This window comes from Diabrotica undecimpunctata, chromosome 4, assembly GCF_040954645.1.
Source record: "Diabrotica undecimpunctata isolate CICGRU chromosome 4, icDiaUnde3, whole genome shotgun sequence".
Lineage (NCBI taxonomy): Eukaryota > Metazoa > Arthropoda > Insecta > Coleoptera > Chrysomelidae > Diabrotica > Diabrotica undecimpunctata.
The window spans coordinates 53,318,250-53,344,976 of NC_092806.1; the positions used below are offsets into that span (position 1 = coordinate 53,318,250).

General features: G+C 33.8%; 1 protein-coding gene across 1 annotated transcript; it reads right to left on the minus strand.

Annotated features, from left to right (window-relative positions):
- Nucleotides 1-626: 626 nt before the first annotated feature.
- LOC140439519 (phosphoserine aminotransferase) lies at nt 627-14,367 on the minus strand. The gene is made up of 5 exons (XM_072529485.1): nt 14,201-14,367; nt 3,879-4,009; nt 2,308-2,585; nt 1,926-2,190; nt 627-1,148 (listed from the first exon to the last, which is right to left on the minus strand). The coding sequence occupies exons 1-5, from the start codon at nt 14,258-14,260 to the stop codon at nt 779-781; spliced, it is 1,104 nt and encodes a 367-aa protein (XP_072385586.1). The 5' UTR covers nt 14,261-14,367; the 3' UTR covers nt 627-778.
- Nucleotides 14,368-26,727: the final 12,360 nt, after the last annotated feature.

Below are 26,727 nucleotides of genomic sequence, written 5' to 3' on the forward strand. Positions count from 1 at the left end.
CCCCTTAATATCCGTCCCTATTTTATCTCCTTATACTACTTTTTTATTTATGTGAAACGATTTTGTTCCAATTTATTTTTTTTAGGTCTTACAACCTGTTTTTTCTTGAACTCTTTTTAAGACTATTTTTATTTTTCTCTTTTCAGTTACTATATGATTATATCACCTGCATGTCCTAATTTTATACAGTTTTTGTATTTATCCTTGCCGTGTTTGACAACTTTTTTAACAATCATCCCTTTCTTACAAAATTGTATCTTCACCGTCATCTGTCAGAAATAAATATCGTCAGTTTCATCATCATCATCATTCTGGCTTTACAACTCTGCGTGGGTCCTAGCCTCCTCAGAAATTCCCATATGTACGCCAAGTACGTATTCCCATATTTCTCATGTCTTCATCGATGTTATCAAAGAACCTTGTTCTGGGTCTTTCTCTACGTCTCTGACCAGTGGGTTTATCAAAGAGCATTTTTCTAGCTGGGTCATTTTGTTCCATCCGCATTACATGCCCTATCCATCTCAGACGTCCTATATTCAGTTTCAGTACCATGCATTATTTGATTTTTAAAGCAACAAGACAAGAGCGAAAGAGATTTTTCGTAAAAACAGTTGCAAACAGTGACACTTATTACAAAATAAATATTTATTAAAAAATATGTACACATAACATCTTAAATCCCGAAATAGAGCAGTCTTAAATATAAAACAAATTTACAATTAGAAAAGACAAAAATAAAATGTCGAATTTTATTTATTTTACACAATTATTAATGACATCACTTTGGTCCATGTTGCGCTTGGAATTCTTTCATAAATTTAACTAACAATTTAACGTCATCTAATGAAACTGCATTATATAAACTAGCTCTGATTCCTCCCACAGATCTGTGACCTTTTAATTGATACATCTTAACTTTCTCTGATTCTACTAAGAAGAGTTCTTCGAGTTTTTCGTTGCCTCCTCCTACTCTAAATGGTACATTCATTCTACTTCTGACGTCTTCATCAATTGGGCAAGTGTAAAAACCGTTAGATTCAACCATGGCGTTATACAATAAACTGCTCTTTTCTATCGCTAGGTTTTCCATTGCTTCGAGACCTCCGTTCCTTTTAATCCACTGGAGTACCTTCTCCATGACGTAGACTCTGAAAAATAAAAGAAGATAAGTATATTTGAACCAGAATTATTCTCTAAAGAAATAGATTATGATAATGGAATCTGGATTGTACAATCACTTCAGAAACAGAAAACTGAAAAGAAAAGAATGACTAATCCATTTTTGTTAATAAGAAGTGGAACTCGAAATACCAAAGTTTAAGTTTTTAGTGGTTGTCTGCAAGAATACTCTCCCATTATTATATTTTCCTACCCACGGATTGTTTGTAGTGAGCAGATGGTTTGAAATCAGGAGCAATTCCATATCAACTACTTGAATGTTATCTAATTGATGAAGTTTCTAATTGAGGATTGTCTAAAAACAGCTATCCTTTAATTCGTAACTATATTCCACCTTGTTATAGACTTAATTGAAAGGTATTGTCTAGTGACAAATCTAGCAACCATGTAATTTGTAGATTGCAAATTGTAAATTTCAAAGAAATCGTTTGGCTTCGTAAATTTTTTATGCATATCTTATATCTACGATTAGTTTCAGTAACCGCTTCTAAGGAAGTCTAATTTCCCCTTATATAATATTTTTTTAACCTTGTCAGGTTTTAAAAAGATCTGTTTCAGATATTCATGTCTTTATCAAGCAATTGTACCGCAACTGAACACAACATGCTCAGCCCATGCTCTGCATTTTCATACAATCTATAGAAATGCGAATATGTTCTTTTTGATATTTTTTTGTCATTGAAATGTATCGAGAGATACTCATATGTATATGTCATTTTTAATAAATCCTTACACGGATTACTTACGAGAATGTTGCTGGAGTGTTGTGTACAGAATTTTCTTTGGCTATATGAGTGAAGTCCATTACGGATGGGCAGCATTTCATTGGATTTCCTAGAAGATCTTCACGGACAATCACCACTACTACTCCCGCAGGTCCAATGTTCTTTTGAGCACCAGCTACGATGCAGCCGAATTTCGAGATGTCTAGTTTTTTGGTCATTATGCTGGATGACATGTCAGTGACTAGAGGAACGCCATTGGTCTCGGGAATGTAATGGAATGCAACACCTAAAAAAAGAAAACAGTTATTTTACGTTAGAAAACAACAATAAGTAAAATTATAGAAAGATAGTTAACGATAGAAATATTACAAATGTTAATTTTGGAAAATGTTATATCACTCACCATCAACAGTTTCATTATCACAGTAGTATACGTAGGAAGCATTTGGATTCATTTTCCAAGTGTTTTGAGGAGGAATACTGCCCGGTTTGTTGGCTTTTGGAAACACTAGATTGACGTTTCCATATTTGGATGCTTCTTTAGCTGCTTTGTCGGACCATGTACCAGTCACGGCGTAATCAGCGGTTCCAGTTCTATTCAAAAGATTCATGGCAACTGCGGCAAAAGCTCCACATCCACCGCCTTGCATAAGCAGAATCTTGTAGTTGTCCGGAACATTACTATAAAAGAAAAATGGTTAAATGTATTATATATTATTCCAAGCAAAAAAAAATTTTACAAATATATAAGGGCTACGTATTACGTAAGACATGGGGAATTTTTTCACACACACGTGGCATTTGTAGGAGCTACTACAGCAAATCCAAACTAACTCATGTAATAATAAAAGGAAGACTTCTTGTTACATTTTGTTACTACCCAAGCTAACTTTCAGACAAGGCTGCAAATAATCTCCAAGGTTATTTAACCTATTTTGGCGAACTCATAATGAGACTTGTTCTAGATGAATAAGAATACGGCATTTCAGTAGGTAGAGTCACGGTATCTAATCTTGGCTTTGCCGATGAAACATTGTTTACAGCCCAATGTAAGGAAGAGCATATATTGATACTCGACAAACTACAAAGGGTTAGCGTGGAAAATAGACTACGAATTAATAAAAATTGGACAAAAGTAATGATTATCGATAGCACCAACTATAGCAGAACAGAAATTCATAATGTCGCTGGATCTGAAGTAGTTGAAAGTTTTATTTATTTAGACAGCACCGTCAATAACAATGGAAGCCATGAACAGGATATTACAGATTACCCATACAGATGGGTAGAAGCGCTATGTCCAACCTCACTAAAATATGGAAACCATACACACATAGAAAAAGCACTAAGATCATTCTCGTACGAACACTGGTTTTCCCAATATTTAGCTATGCCTCTGAGACGTGGATCATCCGAACAGCAGACAGGAAAAAAATAGATGCATTTGATATGTGGTGTCGTAGAAGAATGCTTCGAATTCCTTGGAGAGTCAGAAGAACAAATACATATATTCTTGCAGAGATTAAAAATCCACAATGTCTTTTCAGTTCCATAAATTCAAAAATATTAACATCCTTTTAACATATGTAGAACACGTCTCGATAATATGGAGAGAATAGTATTTCAAGGAAAAGCGGAGGAAAGAAAAAGTCGAGGTTGATCACCAACCCGATGGACTGATACAGTCGAGTTATTTATTATCAAGTTATTTGACGAACTTCGTTAATGCCGCATACGTGCCACTTAAAATAGGGATAGATGGAGAGACAGCGTAAAAAGAGAATAAGATTCTGAAAAAAAATCCAACATTCATAATAACTACGTAACTGTTAAGATATATATATATATATATATATATATATATATATATATATATATATATATATATATATATATATATATATATATATATATATATTGGAAGAAACGAATTTAACTTAAAATTAAATTTTGTATTCTCATGATGATACTTACAGAAGTTCTCTAATAACCGCTTGTGCATCTTTATTGATTTTGGTATATTCCTTGCCTCTGTGGCTCATTTCAATCAAGCTCATTCCTGAATCTTGGTAGGAAAGGAATTCTTTTTGGACCTCTTCTAGCACCTGCAACAATACAATAGTTTTAGTATAAAGCCAATTTTAATTCGATAGTAATTTTAATTGTCTGGAGAGGCGAATCTATTGGGTAGGTATTCGTTTTTTAAACGGGGCGTAGAAAATTTAAATACTCCGCAGACCAAAAAATTTGTAGGTTAGAATTCCAGATTTGCTTCCCCTAAGTTAAAATAGGTATTCCTCAGTTAATACATCGACTAGGACTAGTATAATATATAGTAGTAGAGCCAATGAACAAAATATCCAACAGAAGACATCAACATTTAGAAGAATATTATTGATTGATACATTTAAAATACTGTTCTCGTTAAAATACTAATTCGTTTAAAAAATTATTATCTCTATTCATTGCTTTTGAAATATAACTTAAAGTTATATTCCTGCTGAGTTTGAATGCAGATGCTTTAAATTTTTCTTAAGATTTTTATCCTATACCTACATTACTAAGTGTTGTTCCAATAAAAGATATTACTTTGCGGTGAACTTTCATCCCTCTAATAATTTATTTAGTTCACTCTTTGTAACTATGTTATAAAAATATGCATTTTTTATAATTATTTAAACAGATGTGCTGTATTGATGAAACAAATAAATAACTTATCTTATCAATTTCCTTGAATACAATCCTTATGAATCATAAAACAAAGCATTTTCAACCGTTCAAATAGGTAAATATTGTATTTTATAGATATTCAATATTTATTAAATATTACTATTATAAAATATTTGTTTATGCCCCTGTACTTATAATTCTTTTATTATTGTGCCGTTATCTATCTACATTTTTTTTATATCTATTAGCTGTTAGATATATGAAAATACTCGTATTAGTCTATAAACTAGGTATATTCTTTTTCATTGGTACTATAGTTCTTATATGGTTAAAATGTCTCGAAATTAATAATACATACTTATTAAAGTAGTATCTTTATTTGTGTTTGCGGCTCATTAAATACATTTACGATAGTCAATTGTCACGTTCAAGGTTATTGATTGGGTTCACAGCATAATAGGAAATACTCGAAATAGAAAAATGGTATCCATGGAAAATTCTATATTTATAACTATGTAGAGATAATACCTTATCTGTTAATGATAATGTTCATATTTCTGAGTAATAAACATATGAATTCAAAAATACGAAGTAAAACATATAAATCATTACCCAAAATAATTGGCCAAGGTTTTTCTAGCATCTGTACAAGTGAAAATATGAATGCATAAAAACTGAAGCAATACCATGACGAATAAAGCAAGGCATATTAGGTTAAAGAAGGATCGCTGAAAAGAGAGGCGTGGAAAAAACGTACATTCTGTAAATTAGCCTTTAATAATTATGAATAAGTATTTCCCCAGTAGAATTATAAGTTTGAAACATGTCTTTGGGGTAAAACATGAGGTCTAAAATGGCAAATGGACTAGTTTCCATAACAAACACACTATCATCATCACCTTGGGGTCTGAGTCTGAAAAATAGAACGGGCTATTGGATATAATGGTTTTCTGAGCTGCAATTGCTTATTCTACGCTGGTTTGGTGGAATATAACAAAGTGGTAAAATGCAATGATAGAGTTGTAAAAAGCACTACCACGCGTTTTTCTAAGAATTACAGGTGCAACGAGATAGTGTCTTACTGTATTTTTACAGTGTAAGTATTTTTAGCTCTTCCTCTACTACATGTACATGTAACGATGATCACTGTAGACAGTGGCTAATACAGGGTCACTATCTAAAACCCTGTGACCTGAATGGAGATTTTTAAGAGTTGGGGCAAAAGAATTCATGAATATCTTGAAAAATATTATAGATTATTTATCAAAAAAAAAATCCATGCTGGATTATTTTTTTTATAACAAAAAACAAAATTGTTATTTAATAATCAAAAACAAAATTTACTAAAAATAAACAAATCTATATAAAACATAAAATGAAAATATAAAATAAAATCATTCAGATCACAAGACGTGCCCTAACTGTACTCGCACAATGTTTCAAGCAGAATTACCAGCAATAGATATTTGAGCTCAGCCTAATTAAAGATCGTCTGCACAGCTGTATGAAGAGATGGAAGTGCGGATGGAAGAGTGTTAAAAACCGATATTTAAATAAAACAAAGATGGTATGAATACTTTAGAAAGTTGATAAATAATGAACATCCGAAGGGAGACAGAGGATGCGGGATCTCAAATGAGAATATCTATCTATAGCCCAAAATCTATTCATGTACTTTGATCAAATAAAAGGCATATATCGAGCACAGTTTAATTTAATCTTGCCCAAGTACTTTCGATCCCTAGATCATCTTCAGGGGCATTTCGTCAATTGCGGCCTATCCGACAAGAACAAAATGCCATAAATATATAATTGTACATCACACTACACTACAAAAGGACAAACAAACACTTTAAAATTATTGAAGAAAAGCTTTTCTTTGCTTTTCTTGCTTTTTGCTTTTCTTCAATAATTTTAAAGTGTTTGTTTGTCCTTTTGTAGTGTAGTGTGATGTACAATTATATATTTATGACATTTTGTTCTTGTCGGATAGGCCGCAATTGACGAAATGCCCCTGAAGATGATCTAGGGATCGAAAGTACTTGGGCAAGATTAAATTAAACTGTGCTCGATATATGCCTTTTATTTGATCAAAGTTCATTTATTCGAGCATTCAACCTTATATTTATCTATTCATGTGTTGAATATAGGCCTCTCCCATTTGTCTCTGTCTTCTGTTTGTCTTTTCCTCATTGGACCTGCGCTTTGCTCAATGTCATCTTTCAATCTCATTTGCGGTCGACCTCTTGACATTTTTGTAGTATATGGTCTCCAGCGGCCAATTTCTTTATTCCATCTTCCATCCTGATATCTTTGGTTATGCCCAGCCCATTTCTCTCTTTCCTCTTTTTATCTCTCAACGACATTCCCAACATTTGTCTTTCTATAGCTCTTTGAGTTTTCTTTATTCTATCTAAGTGGCTCTTGGTACACGTCCACGTCTGGGCACCATATGTCAGAATAGGTAGGACGCATGCATTAAATACCTTCGTTCTTAATTTTAGAGGATTTAAAATGAGAATATAATACCAGGGATAGCGAGAGATGAGGTTGTCGAGTCGTTAAATAGGAGGAAGAATGGTAAGGCAGTAGGACCTGATGGAATACCCGTGGAGGTTTGAAAGGCTCTAGGAGAGGAAGGGATTGATATTTTATGGCAAATGATAATATGTATATATGAGGATGAGAGGATACCCAATACATAGAGAGAGAGTGCGATGTTATCATTGCATAATAATAAAGGGGACATTAAGGACTGTAACAACTATAGGGGGCTAAAGTTTTAATGTCGCACACAATGAAAATTTGGGAGAGAACCGTAGAGCAAAGGTTAAGGAGAGAGACATTGATAGGAAAAAACAGTTTGGGTTTATGTCAGGGAGGAGGACAACGGATGCCTTGCTTGCTTTGAGACAGTTGGTAGAGAAATACGGCGAGAAGAAAAGATAGTATGAGGGAACGTATATCAAAGTAATGAGTTGTGTCTGATTGACCGAAAGTTTTCCAGTGACGGTTGTTTTGGACCAAAGTTCTTCATTGAGCCCCTGCCTGTTTAATATTGTTATGTATGTACTGACGTAGATGGTAAGTGAGGGGGCTACTTGGTCAATGCTCTTTGCTCATGATATCGTGTTAGTGGAGGACAGAAAAGATCTGTTTTAGGAGAAGTTCAGAAGTTGAACGGTTAGAGAAGAGCTACTGAAGAGGATAGACTTAAAATTATTTATATTAGGAGTATATGTAGCTTGAAAGTGGAAGAATGATTGGGGATATAGAATTGCTGGGTACAGGATACAGGCTAGTTGGTTTAACTGGAAGCCAATGAGCGGTACTTTGTGATCAAAAAATCAAAGAAGGGCTAAAAGGAAAGATATACAAGAGTATGGGGACACATGCGTTGGTGTATAGCGGTGAACTGTGGTCTCTAAAGAAGATTGAGGAAAAGAAGATTGAGGTAGTTGAAATGAAAATGTTAAGGTGGATGTTGAGTAAGAATAGAAAAGACAATATGAGGAACGACTTGATTAGGGAAAGAACCTGGATGACTACAGTCTCAAAAAAGATTCAAGAACAAAGACTGGAATGGTTTGGTCATGTCAGCCGTAAAAATGAAAATAATGTGGGACGAAGGATAAAGCTGGTAGAAGGACTGGTAGAAGTGACTTATGATGGAAGGATAGGTAGAGGAAAACAGAAAAGAATATGGAAGGTCTGTGTAGTAGAAGACTTGGGAGAGAAAGGTTTAATTGAACAAGACTCGATAAACAGAAATAAGTGGCGACGAAGGGTAAGAAACAGCGACTCCTGAAAAGAAAACAGCAGTGGAAGAATAAGAAGAAGATATTTGAGCTCAAGAGTGTTAGAAAAAACGGCTGAATTCAAAATCACCAAAATATTTATTTTCTCTAATGGCTGATGGATGTGGCTTTGGAAATCTGAATTAATAGCACTCACGGGCGTTCACACTGGATACTGTTTATTCTTAGATATCATCTACCCGAAGGGGGCAAAGTGTACATAGCATCTATGTACACATAACAGTAAAAATGCACAGAAAACGACTAAAAGGTTTTCTTAGAAGTCTTAACCTTTGGACCAAAACTATGATGGAGGATGTATTGCAGGTCGATCAGAGTATAAATAGAACTTTCAGACAGCAAATGCTTGTAGACCAGAAATAATTTACGGCTTGGAATACAATAGTCACAGCATTAATATGAATGTGTGATCCAGAATTTGGCACAATACGTTCGAATAAAAATTACACAACTGTCTTTTAAATAAAGATAAATTGTATGACCAATCATGATTTTTTTTGTATTTTATTTCATCTTAATTACACCTCTCAAATTAAGTTATTATTTCAATTTACTATTTTATTTAAGCACATCGATATCTATCATATATGTTTATAATTGTCAATGGCCTGAGATAGCAGTTACCTTGAATGTCTTCGTATAACCTTGTATAGTTGTTTTTACTTTTGAACCCAATATCAATCGAAAGAATGTAGTTACTAAGCAACTTGCTCTGTTACCTACCAGTTATCTATACGGCTAATACACGCACATATAAATTACAATGATTACAATGAATAAATAAATTACAATGATTTGAATAAGGTTTATAGGTGAATGTTTATAATACTGTACGGACGAATTCTTAAAAAGAATTATTTGTGAGGAAACTTAGGAGCATAAAAACATCTACTGACTCAGACAACAAATAATTAACAAAAAATTAAAACCAAAAATGGTTTATTCAAGGACCTGTAGATAGAGAAAATTCTATTATTCTACTTTATAAAGTTATTTCAAATACAGAAACATGCAATCTTCTCTGAATATACCTAGATTTTATAATATTTTTCTGCTTTTTTCTATGCTTTGCTTTATATTCCAATTCGTGATTTTCTATCTCTACCATCTTGTACAACCACCACCTTCTTTTCATCACTTTCTTCTTGGTATAATCTTATTCTTTTTTCTAATTATATTTATTCCTTCTTATTAAGGTACCGTTTTCTTTCGAAGATTGGCGATCATCATGACTATTTGTATTCTGTTTATAGCTGCTCTAAAAAGTTGGATATACGAGCAATTAAACTGAGATTACGCGACCATGACATTCGTCGCCTTCCAACGCTATGCTTTCCTAAAATCTTTCCCTGCATGATATTCTCTAGAAGCTGGTATTTTGATCCCCTCATTACGTGACCAAAGTATTGTAGTTTTTGGACCTTTGTTTTATTTTTTAGTTTTGTTTCTTTTGACAGTCTTCGCAAGACTTCTTCATTCGTGACTCTGTCTACGTAGCATAATTCCCAGTATTTTTCTGTAAAGCCACATCTCGAACTTCCACTTTGCAAAAAATTGTTTCATATTCATAAATGATTTACGTGCCATTTCAATTTTGGTTGTTATTTTCTTTACAAAAATTCATTACTCCCATTTATTAAAGTTCCAAGATTTTTTATATGTACACGTCCGATATTTTGGCCATTAATAATAAAATATTCATTATCATTTGGTTTTCTTTATTTATTTAATTATTTTCAATTTATCTTTGGATCTAAGTATCACAGTAACTGGAGGCTTTTTATTTGTTCTCTATTCGCTGTAAACTTGTTCATCACCTTGGTCATTAACATCTTAACAGATGTGTTATCATATAACTAGAAGAAGAGAAGGCATGGAGCGAATGATAGTTGAAGGTAACGTAGTGGGTAAAAGATCCAGAGGAAGATCTAAAGTACGATGATCGGACCAAATAAAGGATATTACTGGTTACTCATTCTCCGAAGCAGAACAACACACGCAGGAGAGACATAATTGGACAGAAATAGTCAAATAAATTACATGACGTTACTACATCCTTACAAAGGAGAAAATATAGAGGAGGAGATGTGTTATGGTTCATCACTAAGCTTCAGCAGCTCGCATAGTTTGATTATTGATATTTCTTCACTGGTCACGGTCATCTGTTACATTTACTAACTCAGTATACTGTTTGTTGAGAAGATTTTTTGTAATGTCTACCCATCGCTGTGGAGATCTGCCTTTGCGTTGGTGTTGACTCGGCCTAAGGCCTTCATGACCACCAACCGCTCCATTTTGTGATCGCTTCGATGGATATGACCAAAAAACTTTAAAACTTCAGAGTAAACAGTACTAGAGAGACGTTGGTTGGATTTAATTTCATCTAGAACCGAGACATTCGTGCGCCGAGGTGACCATGGAATTCGAAGCAGTCGTCCCCATGCCCACATTTCAAAAGCGTTTATGCGTCGTCTGATTCTTTGACTGTCCATGTCTCGCATGTATAGTACAATATGTACAGAATCAGAGTTGAAACGAGTCTCTTCTTATTTGTCATAATAATGAGACGATCACGCCATAGCTCCTTTAGTTCAGTCATTGCTGCTCTTGCTGGTTGTATGCATCTTCAAATTTTGGATTCACAACTGCCTGTGTTGCTAGCTAGAGCTCCAAGATATATCATAGAAAAGACTACCTCACACGCAATTGTTCAGTTTTAAGGAAAGTGTAATCATCCAGAACTCTGAATAAATGTTAAATAATAAGGGAGATAAAATGCATCCTTGACGTATTCCCTTCTTCAAAGTGCGTTCGTCAGATAGGCATCCGTCCATTTGAATATATGCCAGGTTATCTTGATACTAGGTTATATTTATTACTTAACCATCCTAGATTTTAACATCAAAATTGTAATTTAAAATTCATTCCATTATATTTAAAGCGTTTTTAAACATATGCATTTAATGGCTTCAAACATATAAATCCAGATAGCACTTATAATGGAATAGTTATTCCGAAAACGTTCTGTGATGTAGCCCGATAGGGTTTTAAATAAATAAAGGAGTTTTTAAATAAATATTTTTGTGATTTATGGATATACAGCAACTACAGAAATTCAGTTTTCTTGTGGATTTTTTCTAGACGACGTTCCAGGATGTAGAAGATCTCTTTACTGTCATATGATATTAGCTAGATAAAGCTAATAGTCCATAGCTGTTACAATTATTTGTTGGACCTTTCGTATCTAGAGGTATGTTTATGGTCTTTCTTCAATCCTCAGGCCAGACGCCTGTGTGCCAGATTTTAACACAATCGATAAAATATTCTCACACCACATACCGGAAGATGTTTCAAGATATCAGCGATAATAAAGTCATAGCCTGCTGCTTTTTTTAACTTAAGAATTTTTAGAGCAAATTTAACCTCGGAAAAAAAGTATGTCAGGTTCAGATTCAAAGACTGTCTTGTCGATATCTGCGAGAGAAGTGTGATGTGTCCCTGTTGAAGGAGAATGTGAAGTGGAGGCCTGACATTCAGGTAAATATTCAGACACACGCTCATTTCTATCAATCGCTGTAATTTTAAAATTTTGCTTATGAGCAACAATAATTATATATATTTTTCAAATAAACCAGTAGAAGATTTAGGATTGAAATCAATGAAAAAAAAACTAAATTTTGCCTAACTAGTTCTTAAAAAAAGCAGAAAATAGAAAAACTGTCGATTATTTTTCTTCATGAATAAAAAAAACTACTGTAGAACAATATATTCTTCCAATTAATAGATTCAAATATAAAACTAATCAAAATTGAATAGAACATTAGAATATAGAGATCTTATGGGATAAAACTAAAATTAATTGTAATGAGAATTATTACACTTTACTTGTTTTGACTTTTCGATTTCCAATTCGAAATCGTTTTCAAAAAATTCTGTAATAACCATTATGACTGATCCTAACCTCTAAATGTTTATAGTTGGCGGTAAGTGCTTATGATACTTTACTGCATTTTTTTGACTTCATTGACCCACTTTGTAGGTGCTTGTCCTGTTGTTTTTTATTTCGGAAAATAATATTAAAAACTCATCGTTCAATATTCCGTTAATCTACTAATTTATTATTAAACAATTAGTGATTATTGGGGTTTTTAGTTTTCCTATTTTGTCAATATGTACCTACTTAATCTCTACTGGGAGTTACAACAAAGTTTCAATTAGTATTAAAAAAGACTTCAAGAATAAATTAATGGCCAAAATTAATCTGTGCCAAAGTATTAAAAATCTGTGAAAAACTGGTAAGAAGAAACAGAAAGATATGTTACTACTAAGACGAAATTGAGAAAGATAGGTTAGCTGTAATTTTATACAAAAAGTCAATGATAGATATAGAGCAATAATTATGTTAATCTCAAGGAAAAATTGTAGCATAGATAATATACAGATATATAATGTATATTCCAAAAAGTAGAGAGATTTAAGTATCTAGATGTAACAATAGATAGCTCAAACGACAGCAGCGCAGAAATAACTGAAATGTAAAAGCCCACAATAGAGCATATTGGAAATACCAAAAAGTACTAAAAGACAGACATATCAGTAAACTCACCAAAATGTAACTATATAAAATAGCAATCGGAGCTGTCATAACCTACGCAGCAAAAACAATGTGCCTGACTAATAGAGACGAAGAGAAGTTAAAAATAATAGAAAGGAAGATCCTCAGAAGAATTTTTGGACAAAGTTGGAGAGTTTAGATGATTATTTAACAACGAGATGAATAACCAGATAAATGGACATGATATTTTCAGACATATAAAAACTCAAAGACTGAAATTTCTCGGACATGTCCAAAGACGAGAAGAATAATTAATAAAGAAAATATTAAAGTAGATACCTACAAATCAAAGACCTAGAGGGAGACCAAATGCATATGGGAAGATAAACTTAGAGAAGATATTAACAGAATAAAGATACCTAACTGAAGAATAAAAATAGAAAGAAATGAAGCTTAATCACCAATCGGGCGAAATTACACAATTACCTGTGAAACAAGATGGCAGATAACAAGAAAACAAAGAAAAGGTGGAGTGATCCCCCTGTTTTAGGCGACAGTTGACTTTTAAACCTACATCTATGGAGTTAGATTGTATATTTCAAAGAAATCTAGAAGGCTTTTCAAAGCTGCGACATAAACGATTTTTTGTGTATATTTTACTTCGATTCTTTAATTCAAATCATCTAAACTACAAAGAAAGCCTACCTATTATAATTTAGAAATACATTTTGATACCTGGTTAGATTTTAAAAAGACTCTTCCATATATTTATGATTTAGGAATTATGGTTTGAATATTTAGAATAATTGTATCTGTATTTTTGCTGAATCTGCCCACTTCGCCTATTTTAAAACAGATGATATTTGAGTGAGCAATACCCAGTGAGAATACCTGTGATTCCTCTAAACTCAATTTTATGTAGCTCTTAGGGCCTGGAATATTTTCTTAGTAATATGTGGTATTATACACAAAGTCCCGTTTTCATTTCTAGACATCTTTCACCATGTGGCTGTTTGGGATACCGCAGAATTGTTCTGGTCTGTTAACATGGGCATTAGCTCTTTCTTTAGAAAATGATTTAATGCGCTTAATTGAGCAATACAATGAGAATAACAAGGAAAACAATTATTGGGAAATATTTTAGCATGAGGAAAAAACACATCTGAGTCGAAGAACAGACGACGATGAAGTTATTAATTTTTATAAAAAGAAAATTTATTAATTAGATTAAAAAATAATTAATAGGTACATACCTCTCTAGGTAACTTGGCAGGTCCAGCGCCAAAATTTAAAGCTGACTGTGCACTTCCCATTTTAAATAAACTACTGATTAAAACTGTCACTTAAACTACAACTAATATCCTACAGCAGTGAACAAGTCACTCTCCACAGTGATTTCTCCTAGGCACGATCGAACTTTTTAAACACACAATTGATTTGTTTACATTTAGATAGAGCCAAAATCGCTTTTATAATTATTTTCGAGGAGGGGATGCTTAAACAGCGTTGTCGGTTGCTTAAGTTTGTATATCTTTGTTATATCGTAATTTAATGATAAAATTTCATCATTTCTTTTATATTTATAATATTTTAAACATATAGCGAGATGATTTGCAATTAAAACTATATTTTAAAAAAATAAGTAATTTTTGGGAAACAATGATTATAACGTTCATTTCTTACGTTGGTATGTAGATAAACCAGATTTAACATTGTAAAAGTGAAATAGAAGAAATAATACAACAGTTGCGCATTAATGGAAAACTATGCTTATTATAATTAAACTATATAATAAGTATAAGATACGTAGATGGTGAACAAAAATAATCTGTTAAAGTTAAATTAAGACAAAGAAAAAATAATACAACTGCAGCACATTAATGAAAAAATATCTTCTTCTTCTTCCTTCTTGTATGTAGGCTTTCAAGCCTGTTTCTTCTTCAATATTACCCTCCTAAATTGTTTAAATTATCGCACCATCTTTTTCTTGGTCTGCCAATACTTCTTCGTCCATTTGGTGACATCTCGTGCTATTCGTACTATCCTATCCTTTGTCATTCTACTAGTGTGTTCGTTCCACTCCTGTTTCTGTTTTGTCACCCATACATTTATGTTTTCGTTTCTCTCCATATCCAACAGACTTTTCCCTGATATTCGTCGGAGTATTTTCATCTCTGTTGTTTCTAGTAGTCGTCTCGTTTTAGATGTATCAGGTCTTGTCTCCGCCGTGTATGTTAATATAAGTCTAATTGCTGCTTTATAGATTCTTGTTTTTGTGTCTTGGTTTAGGTGTTTGTTCTTCCATATTGTGTCATTAAGAGATCCCGCCGCCTTACTTACTTTTAAGCTCTTTAACTCTGCCTGGGGGTATGAGCGCGAGGACTGAGTGGATTGAGTAGCTCAGAAGCCGCGTTCATGTCCCGGATAAAAGAGGAGGGTTGATGGGCCAGGTTAGCATCCTATCCATTGTAAAAGAAAACAAGGCTCAAAGAACCGATATGAAGCCTCGGAACCAGAATGAAAAAATATGAGAAATATAATAAGCACACGATAGGTATGTACCTAAGTAGTAGACAAGAATCATCTATTGAAGTAAACATAAGGCACAAATATAAAAAAAAAAACGAGTAATTCATTGATTATAAAACAAGAAGTATGAATAGTTTACCCTCTCTGAACATTCACCTAACAAGATATATACAAGTGCATACTCCTAATTTACTTCTATAATGCTAGTACCTACTTCTGGTGAAGTTTATCAGCGTGCTAGGGAAATTATTCCTTGTAATAAATAAAATCATTTCCTTCTTTTTATTATTCTTCTTTTTATGTAGACATAAATGTCTGTTTCTTAATATTGTTCTGAAGCTATTTTCTTGTGACATTTTAAAGTAATTACTATTTAAATTATTACTATTTGCCTTATTACTAAGGCGCATCTATGGAGCGGTAAATGAAAATGGTGTCTGGAGAAGACGATACAACTTCGAACTCTATAGGATATACCAGGAACCAGATATCGTAAAACACATAAAGATAGGACGTCTAAGGTGGGTAGGCCATGTTATGCGGATGGAGCAAACCGACCCAGCTAGAAAAACGCTCCTTGATAGACCTATTGGTCAAAGAAGAAGAGGAAGACCCAGAACAAGATTCCTAGATAACATCGATGAAGACATGAGAAATATGGAAATACGTGCTTGGCGGAGGAAGGCGATGGATAGGGACGACTGGAGAAAAATTCTTGGGGAGGCTAGGACCCACACAGGGTTGTAAAGCCAAAATGATGATGACTATTTAAATGGGAATAAGCCACAATTAAAGGTTAAAGTACGTCTATTGACGTTTCAATTTCCACTTCGGAAATCGTTCTATGTTTGTATTTTGAGAACGATTTCCGAAGTGGAAATTGAAACGTCAATAAACGTACTTTAACCTTTAATTGTGGCTTATTCCCATTTAAATAGTAATTACTATATATGTCTGTTGTTCAATGTGTCTCTAGTAAGTTTTAGTTTCATCGTTTTCGTGGTATTCGCACTGATTTTCTTCCTATTGGGTTCCGTATCTCCCCATCTTTAATACTCTATTTGTTGTTATTTAGCTTATATGATCGTTCCATTCAACTCTTCTATGTCTTACCAAGTCCATGACTGACCACGTCCATCTCCGTCGTATATCTGTTCTTCTAGCTCTGTCCAATAGTGTGTTACCATCGATTTTTCTAAGGGTTTACATCTCTGCTATTTGTAGCAATCTTTTGTCCTCTCTGTGTCAGGTCGTGTTTCTGCTGTGTATGCCATTACCTATTGGTTTGATAACTGTTTTGTAAATTTTTCCTTTCATTTCTTTCCCGATATTTTTATTTTTCCATATTGTTTTATTCAGGCAACTTACGGCTGTGTTTGCTCTATTCATTTGATCTTCCTCTTCTATTGGCTATATAGTGTGATGAGAAGATATTTAAATTCCATCCAATTCCAAATCCAGCAATTCCAGATTTGCCGTTATAACCATGCATTTTAGCCTTTTTGTGTGCCAGAATGCCAGTATGCTGGCTGTTATTTTTTGGATTAGCTTTAATAGTTATTTGGTGAGATCCGATCCTCTGTACTTTAAAAGTTATTCGGTATTCTATCCTCTCCTTTCTTCTTAGGTTGCCTGTCGGTTCCGAACGTTGGCGATCATTCTGGTTATGATGACTTTGTTGGTTGCTATACGGTTGCTATGTATCCTCTCTTGATTATTTTCTATTTTTAATTTCCTTAATGCTTCCTTTATCTCTCCATCCACAACAGGAATCAAAAATAGTCTGCCCATGTTTCCTTCTTAATGAGTTTCATTTTTATTAGTTCGTTCATCTCTTTCTTTGTCCTCCGATCATTCTCCATATTTCTTTGGCGTATTTCTTAGTGTATTCCGTAGAAGTCGTATTCCATCTGTTTTGGGAAGCTCTGCCAGTGTTATCTTTTTATTTGTCTGACTAAAGTATAAGTTTCACTTCTGATTCGTTTATAGTGGTTGTATGGCTGTGTGTTCTGTACTTTACTCGTAAAAAGTTACTCTTTTCTTCACAATTTATCTTCTTCCTCTCTAAACCATGGGGTTTTCTTAATTTTGTTCTGAAGCTATTTTCTTGTGGCATCTTAATGCAATTACTATTTTTATTGAGAATAAGCCACAATTTAATTTTACGATAATTTTATTTTTGACGTTATAATTTATACTTCGGAAAGAATTTTGAGAACGATTTCCGAAGTGGAAAATAAAACGTCAAAAATAAAATTATTTTAAATCTAGAATATGGCTTATTATAATATACCAATAAAAGTAGTAATGGAGTTTTCTTTCCTGATATATTAGTGTTCGTTATTTTCTCTCTCCGTGATCGTGTTGCTGCTTTATTTATGTTGTTTTTTAGTTTTTCCAACGCTTCTCGATGTTATCGTTTTCTAATATTTCACTTCTATTTTACCCCTCTCTTGGGTGTGAAGTATATCATAATGATTTTTATTTTACATAATACTAGGCTATGGTCGTAACCTACTTCTGCCGAGTTGTGGCATCTTCCGTTGACTATTTTTGATGGACGTATATCGCTGTTGGCTATAACTGAATCTTTCATAGATCTTTGTCCACGAGTATTATTGAATGTATATTTGTGTTGGTCTTTGTGGTCAAAAAATGTGTAGTTCGTTATTTATGCAGAAGTTTATCATCAGTGCACCATTTTCGTTTTTAACATTTTTGTCATAAAATATTTCCCTTGTTATTTGAGCTTGTTATTTTCTGGGCCGTTTACTCCGATGATATTCAGGTCTTCCTTCTCCATTCTTATTTTTGCTGTTACAATTCTTTTTGATAGATATTGACACTCTTTGATGTGATTTTCGTATCTTTCGTGTTTTAGTAGGGCTACACCTCCTTTGGCCCTGTTTTCTTTTGCTACTCCACTTTAGATTAATATATATTCACCTAATTTTTATTGTCCTTCTCCTTCATTTTTTGTTTCTTGTAGAGCGCATATGTACAAGGTGGCAAAGAAGGAAGCAAAGCGCGTTATATCTACTGCTAAGGATAGATCATCTGCACATCTGTATGAAGAGTTAAAAACACCCGACGGGATGAAAAGGTTTGCTTCAGCATTGCTAAAGGTTACACAAGTCATCAACGGACTAGACCCACACGCGGTCTAGTCTAGATTAAGAGTGCGGATGGAAGAGTGTTAAGAATCGAAGTTGAAATAAATCAAAGATGGTATAAGTACTTTAGCAAGTTGCTAAATAAAGAACACCAGAGGAGAGACAGAGGATGCGGTAACCCAAATAAGAATGTAAATCGAGAGATGAAGTTGTCGAGGCATTAAATAGAATGAAGAACAGTAAGGCAGTAGGACCTGATGGAATAACTGTGTAGGTTTGAAAGGCTTTAGGAGAGGAAGGGGTTGATATTTTGTGACAAATGATGAGTATTCTATATGAAGGATGAAGGTTACACACCATGAAAATTTGGGAGAGAACTGTAGAACAAAGGTAAAGGAGAGAGACATCGATAGGAAAAGAACAGTTTGGGTTTATGCTAGGAAGGATAAAACGGATGACTTCTTTGTATTGAGACAGTCGATAGAGAAATACAGCGAGAAGAAAAGAGTGCTACATTTGATATTTATAGATCTTGAAAAGGCGTACGACACAATTCTTAGACAAGAGTTATGAAGATATATGAAAGAGAAATGGGTTCGTGAGAAGTATGTAAGGCTCGTGAAGGATATGTATGAGAGAGTGTACGCCAAAGTAAGGATTGCTGTCGGATTGACCAAAAGTTTTCCAGTGACAGTTGGTTTGTATCAAGGCTTTTCACTGAGTCCTTATCCGTTATTTCTTATTTAGGATGTACTGACAGAGAAAATAAGGGAGGGGGCTGCTTGATCAATGCTCTTTACTGATGATATCGTGGTACTAGAGGAGAACAAAGAAATGTTGGAGGCGAAGTTGGAGTGTTCGAGAAGGGCTATTTAAATAGGGAGGACTTAAGGTTATCAGGTCGAAAACAGAGTTTATGTGGTTGGGAGGAAAAGGAATGGTTGGGGACGTAGAATTGCTTGGAGAAAAGCTAGAACGAGTAGAAGAATTAAAATACCTTGGCTGCTTGAATGATACAGGCTAGTTGATTTAACTGGAAGCGAATGAGCCAACAGCATACTTTGTTATCTAAAAACCGGGAAAGGACTGAAAGGAAAAATATACAAGATTGTGGTGAGACCTGCGTTGGTATAGTTGGTGAAGTGTGGCCTGTAAAGAAGGTCCAGGAAAAGAAGATGGAGGTAACTGAAATGAAAATGTTACGGCGGCTGTTGGGTAAGACCAAAAGGAACAGGATCAGAAACGACTTTATTAGGGAGTGAGAGAGACTACAGTTTTAAGAAGATTCAAGAACAAACACTGCAATGGTTTGGTCATGTCAGAGGTAAAGATGAAAACTATGTAAGACGAAAGATAGAGCTGTTAGCAGTTAATGGAAGATGAGGTAGAGGAAATCCGAGGAGAAGATGGAAGGACCGTGAGGCAGAGGAATCAAGAAAGAAAGGTTTAGATGAAGAAGACCTGATGGACAGAAATGAGTGGTGACGAAGAATAAGGAAAAGCTAAGGAAGAAGAAGAAGAATATAAAAGTATTGTTTGGTGACTTTATATTAAATTTACTATAAATTTCTGTTTCAGTAGTTTTATTCTTAAAGTATATTTTGCTGTTTTGAAACATTGTTATAATAATTAGCCGTACTAATTTTTGTAAATCTTCAACTATTCCTATCATCACTGTCGACTTATCAACTACACTTACAATACATTAACTTTGGCAACACCGTCTAATCGAACCTAATTATGACGTACTGTTTTTTATTTGTAGGTGAATAAATTATCATCGTTAATATTATTTTGAAATGTGTTTTGTATCTAAGGAGATAATGCGTACATTTTTTGAAATATTCATTTACACATTTCAAGGTATTTTCATAATTAATATTAATTTGGAAGAATGCTGATACAAAAAACAAAACTTTCATTATTTATATTCTTATTTATAGTACATCATAAACAGCTAATGGTGTTTTAGATATAAAATCTTTATTTAAGCTTGGCAAATATGTACAGAATAGGCTGAGAGGGAAAACCGTGTTTGAATTGATTTAATAAAATTGATTTTAGATACTGGTAATTTCAATTTATTTACATTCTGTTATCAGTTGCTAGTAAATCCAAACTATACTGTAATCAATTCAAGTCTATTTAAACTACGATTTAATTAAAAATGAGTAATTTGTTTCAGTATTAGGACCTTATAAAATAAGTTAAAGGCCCCCATTGACTAACGAAAAAAAGATTCATTATTTTGTTGGGATCATTTTCTAATCGAATACATTTTATTCCACTTTATAGTATAAAATTTTAAAAACGGTATCGTCATTATTTTTGACGTGCGTTTCTGGAACGTCTTTTAGCTAATTTAATGGTATAAAATAAAATTTAACACGAGATCCGAAGAACGGCAAGTTTTTATCAAGTTAGTAATTATTTCATAAATCATGAAGAACATAGGCAAAATATAATGATGCTATCGCAACATTTCATATAAGATGAAAAGCTTAAAACGAAGTTTGGTAGTACCTATTTGAAATAAATATAACTTCAAGATGAAGATCAAAACGAGATAAGTGACAAGAATCGTATAGGCAATAGAACGACAAGACCAGAAAATAGTGTTATCAAGAATTAAAAACTACAACTATATATGCCCAACGAATGGTATTAAAATTATTTAGTCGAGGCAACACAAAAATCGAAAAAAAGCATTAATTTCTTCCAACTATAGGCAAACACATTTAACAACATGGAGATCTCAGGATGGGGTCTGAGTGAACTTAGGTTAAATCTTAAATTTTAAATATCAAAAAAGAAAAGGAACCAAACTTACTTGAAAAGTAGGAAATTAAATACCGACTATATAAGAAAAGAATGAAAACGTGTAAAAGTACTGTACAAGAGGTCTGGGCATAAAGAAGTAAAACAACTGAAGAATAGGAGTTTGATGAAGATTGTCGTAAAATAAGAGAAAGGGAAAGAATAATGCATACCGACTATACATACAGCAATGGCATATGACACGATAACCAGAAAAATAAAATAAGATGGTAAGGAGAAAAGAGGAGAAAATATATCAAATAAAGAAAAAATCAAACATAGAAAAACAATCTTGATATATAGGAAGGATATATATTGAACTAAATAACCAAGAAAAAAGCACAGCAAATTCTGTAAAAAAAATAGGATAATTAAATTAACTCCAGATATCTAGATATACCTATATAGAACTGGAAATCGAAACGTCAAATAAGCTTTTTTCAATTTTTAAACCGAAATTGTGGTTTATTCCCAATTAAAATAGTTAATTGCATTAGGACGCCATCAGGAAACAGCTTCAGAACAAATCTAGATATACATATCTCAGAAGAAACAGAGCAGAGCTCTGTGTAAACACTTTCGATTTTCAGACTGAAACTCAGAAGCGCAAATCAGTGCATCTAATTGCCGAACAAATTCCAAAACCTATAAATTTGAAATCCACTACAGAGGTTCACAACTTTTCTGATACCCCTATTTCGACCATTGCAACTCAAGCTTTAGCAAAAAGTTTCAATTACTTTGTTACTCTAAGCCACATTCCAGTTGATACAATCATCTCTCAAACTGAAGAACTCATCTCCAGTTTAGATTCCGAAGATGCTGACATAACTAGACACGCCATCGCTAGAGTTCTTAGAAACTCAAAGCCCCCTAATATTAGCCAATCCGAGAAAAAAGGACTGAAAGAACTCCAGTCAAATCCAAATCTGGTCATTCTTCCCGCCGATAAAGGAAATGCCACCGTCATTCTAAACACTTCGTCTTACATTAATAAATTCTCAAATCTCATTAATACTTCAGACTACAGACTACAGACCAATTTCTAATAATCTAACAACATATCTGGAGAAAACAACAAAAGCCATTAGCAGTAAAACCTGTCTTCCTATTGACATAAAATAATCTCTAATTCCTCGAGAAAAGTCTTCCAGAACACCTCGAATATATGGCCTACGCAAAATTCGCAAACCCGATATTCCTCTAGTTCCTTTCATTGTCTGTGCATACAACGGCCCTACACAACAATTGACCAAGTCTATCTATCTATACAGCCCTTGCTGTCCAATTTTGGATATAGGCATCCTCTTCCTTCTTCCACGTCTCTCTATTGTAGGCAGTTTGTATCCACTTAGGGCCTGCGTGTTTCTTCAAGTCATCTGACCATCGCATTTGTGGCCTTTCTCTTCCTGGACCAAGTACTTGGCCAAAACTCTATAACCTCTCGCCGAAGATACTGCATCCTTCGTCAAAAATTCTATTTATTTTATCGAACTTCTTAAACAATACCCAATCTCACCGTCAGACATTAGGATACTCTTTACAAACAATCTCTCATTAAACATTGTATGTCCAACACTTATTTCATCTTCCAAAAACAATTCTACAGACAAATAAATAGGCACCCAACGGGCTCCCCACTATCTCCAGTAATTGTCAATATTTTTATGGAAGACTTCGAGACCCAAGCCTTATCCAAATCAATGCTCAAACCCTCATGTTGGCTACGATATGTTGACGATACATTCGTCATTTGGCAGGGATGCTTTGATGTCTTTTCAAACACATCTGAATGGTTTACATCCTAGTATCCAGTTCACGATTAAGGTGGAAACTGATTCATTTCTACCGTTTCTCGACATTATCATAAAGAAAAACGAATCCCAAGGTTTTTATTACTCTGTTTATCGAAAACCCACCCATACCAATCGTTACTTGCATGCCAGCTCTCATCATCCACTTTCACAAATTAATTCAGTGATTAATACCCTTGTCTCCAGTTCAATACGTCTTTGTGATTATGCAAGCAGACCCACTGAGCTCTCTAATATAAAACAAACCCTTATTCAAAATGGTTACCGTGAAAATAACATCAATAGAAGCATACACAGTTCTCAATCTCCCACCCAATCTCAACCCAAAGACTCAGACCCTCATCATATGAAAGCTTTTTTTCATTACATCAAAGGTGTCACTGACAAAATTTACAAAATTTTTAAATCAAGAGAAATAAAGACAATATTTACCCCCTCACCAGGAACTTTCATCTCTTGTCCGATCAAACAAAGACAACATTTCAAATGAACAACACGAAGTTTATGAAATTCCTTGTGCAGACTGCCCCGATTCTGTATAGGCCACACAAATCATAGAATCCAACATAGTATTTATGAACATTTCATTTCTGGTCGAAATTCTGATTAAATTTCAGCTCTAGATCAACATCATCTTCATACAGGTCATAAAATTAATTTTCAAAACTTCGGAACCATAGCCGCCATCCGCTTCTATAAACCAAAAATTATCCGAGAAGCCATAGAATATGAAAAAAGGCCAAATTGTCTCAATAAAAAAGATGGCGGCATACGGTTACTGTCAGAAATGTTTGCGCCAGCCCCCGTGCCAATCCCGTGCTAATCCACACACTAACCCCCAGCCCAATCTCCGCCCAAACCACGTTACCATCGATGGTTTAAATGAATCGTTCTATGTTCCTAGTAGCAGTAATGCATCGTGATCAGTGCACTAGTGTCTAGGGGCTCTGTGAGACCTCGGAAGCCCTGAAGAAAACATTAAAGAAGATTTCGAAAGCTCAGCGCAATGATAATCGACGAGGTTCAACCCGCAGAACTGTTGAGTTTAATATTAATTCTTGTAATATCAAGAAAAAATACAATGTAGAGGTTGTCTTGATCCCGCCTATACCGCTGATTCCAACGAACGCTAACGTACCATTTGATTTTAAACGTTTAAAATTTACTGTGCGTTTCACTTTTGTAATGACAATAAACAAATCACAAAGCCAACTGTTGAAAGTGTGCAGAATTAATTTGAGTTTCCATATTTCGAGCATGAACAATCATTCGCCAGTCAGAAAACCATGATCTTTGTATGTTTATGCAATGCAAAAAAATAAAAATATTATTTATCAGAAAGTATTAAATTGATTCAACTTGTATTTTTTTGGCTTTTTTAGAAATAATCTCTTTTACCAAATATAAAACAAAGTTTAACATCAGTGGAAGATTTTGTCTTCCAACAGAACGGCGCAGGCTGCCATATCTCAAATATAATGGGTTGAAGACCATGACAAATCACTTTTGGAATGGATTTCTAATAGTCCCGACTTATCCACTATAGAGACTTTGTGGCACGAATAAAAAAAGCATTAAGGAAACATCCTGTTAGGTTCGTCAACGAATTGAAGCAAACATTGCATGAAATATGGAATTAATATACGTCAGAATTTTGCCAGAACTTGGTAAAATCTACGTCTCGAATAATTTTGGATGTAATAAAGGTGATGTCACTCAGTGGTAAAATTTCAAATTTATTTTGCTAATATTACATCATATTCTGTGCATTTTTTTAATTTGCTGTTATTCTGTTTAATTAATCATTTATTATAATTTCATAATAAGTTCTATAATTATGGAAATCCAAAAATGTTGATCAATGAATTAAAACTTCTAAAGTTTACGGTGGATTTTTGTTTTTGTTCTCTAAAATTTAATTTTCTTTTCAATCTAACGTTGGGCCAACTGACATGAGAAGGGGCTCGTAAAAAACAGCATTTATTCTATATAAAACGAATTTCTAGTTAAATTTGCCAATATTATATACTTTACTCTGAAGACATCGTATTGAAGTAGATTTGACGCACTTCAGCATTCTCATATTGTTATTCAGTTAAGAATAAAGCTTTTTTACATAAACACGATTAAAGTATACTGGCGCACAAAACTCAGCAGCAGAAAAGACGGAAGCTAGGGTTATAAACTTAAATGAGGATGCCGATGCCCCACATATCAACCCACAGAGTACTACTCCTTTTGAATTAATGTTTTATTTAAAGTCACGGTTAAGTATCTTGGTTACTTATTATCGTTAAGTAGCGTTTTTAAAGTACACGTTAAGTAGTGTTCTTTGGACCAGTGTGTAATTTAGATGAAAAGAGATTTCTTGGATCATATCCATACGCTTTGCAAACTAATGATTAGAGCTAAATAATATAAAATTTTCCTAGAATTAACCTTCATAGACTTCGAAAAGGCTTTCGATTCTATATATCCCAAGGCAGTAATAGAGGCTTTGACCAATCAAGGCATTGACAAATCGTACAAAGAGACTTTAGCAAATATATACAGACAAGAAAAAACTAAGATAAATTTATGAAAACACTTCAGAATTTCCCACTACCAGAGGCGTCCGAAAAGGAGACGCAATATCACCAAAGCTCTTTACTGCAACTCTAGAAAATATATTCAACAAAATGAACTGGCAGAACAAAGTAGATTTGACGCACTTCAGCATTCTCATATTGTTATTCAGTTAAGAATAAAGCTTTTTTACATAAACACGATTAAAGTATACTGGGTCACAAAACTCAGCAGCAGAAAAGACGGAAGCTAGGGTTATAAACTTAAATGAGGATGCCGATGCCCCACATATCAACCCACAGAGTACTACTCCTTTTGAATTAATGTTTTATTTAAAGTCACGGTTAAGTATCTTGGTTACTTATTATCGTTAAGTAGCGTTTTTAAAGTACACGTTAAGTAGTGTTCTTTGGACCAGTGTGTAATTTAGATGAAAAGAGATTTCTTGGATCATATCCATACGCTTTGCAAACTAATGATTAGAGCTAAATAATATAAAATTTTCCTAGAATTAACCTTCATAGACTTCGAAAAGGCTTTCGATTCTATATATCCCAAGGCAGTAATAGAGGCTTTGACCAATCAAGGCATTGACAAATCGTACAAAGAGACTTTAGCAAATATATACAGACAAGAAAAAACTAAGATAAATTTATGAAAACACTTCAGAATTTCCCACTACCAGAGGCGTCCGAAAAGGAGACGCAATATCACCAAAGCTCTTTACTGCAACTCTAGAAAATATATTCAACAAAATGAACTGGCAGAACAAAGCCATATCCATTGATGGAAAATACTTCAGTCGTCTGAGATTTGCGGACGACATCGTTCTGATTACTACAAATCCTGCAGAACTACTAGAACTTATAAGCGACCTAAATGCAGCTAGCAATGAAGTTGTCCTAAAAATGAACTTTACAAAAACAAAAACCATGTACAAGC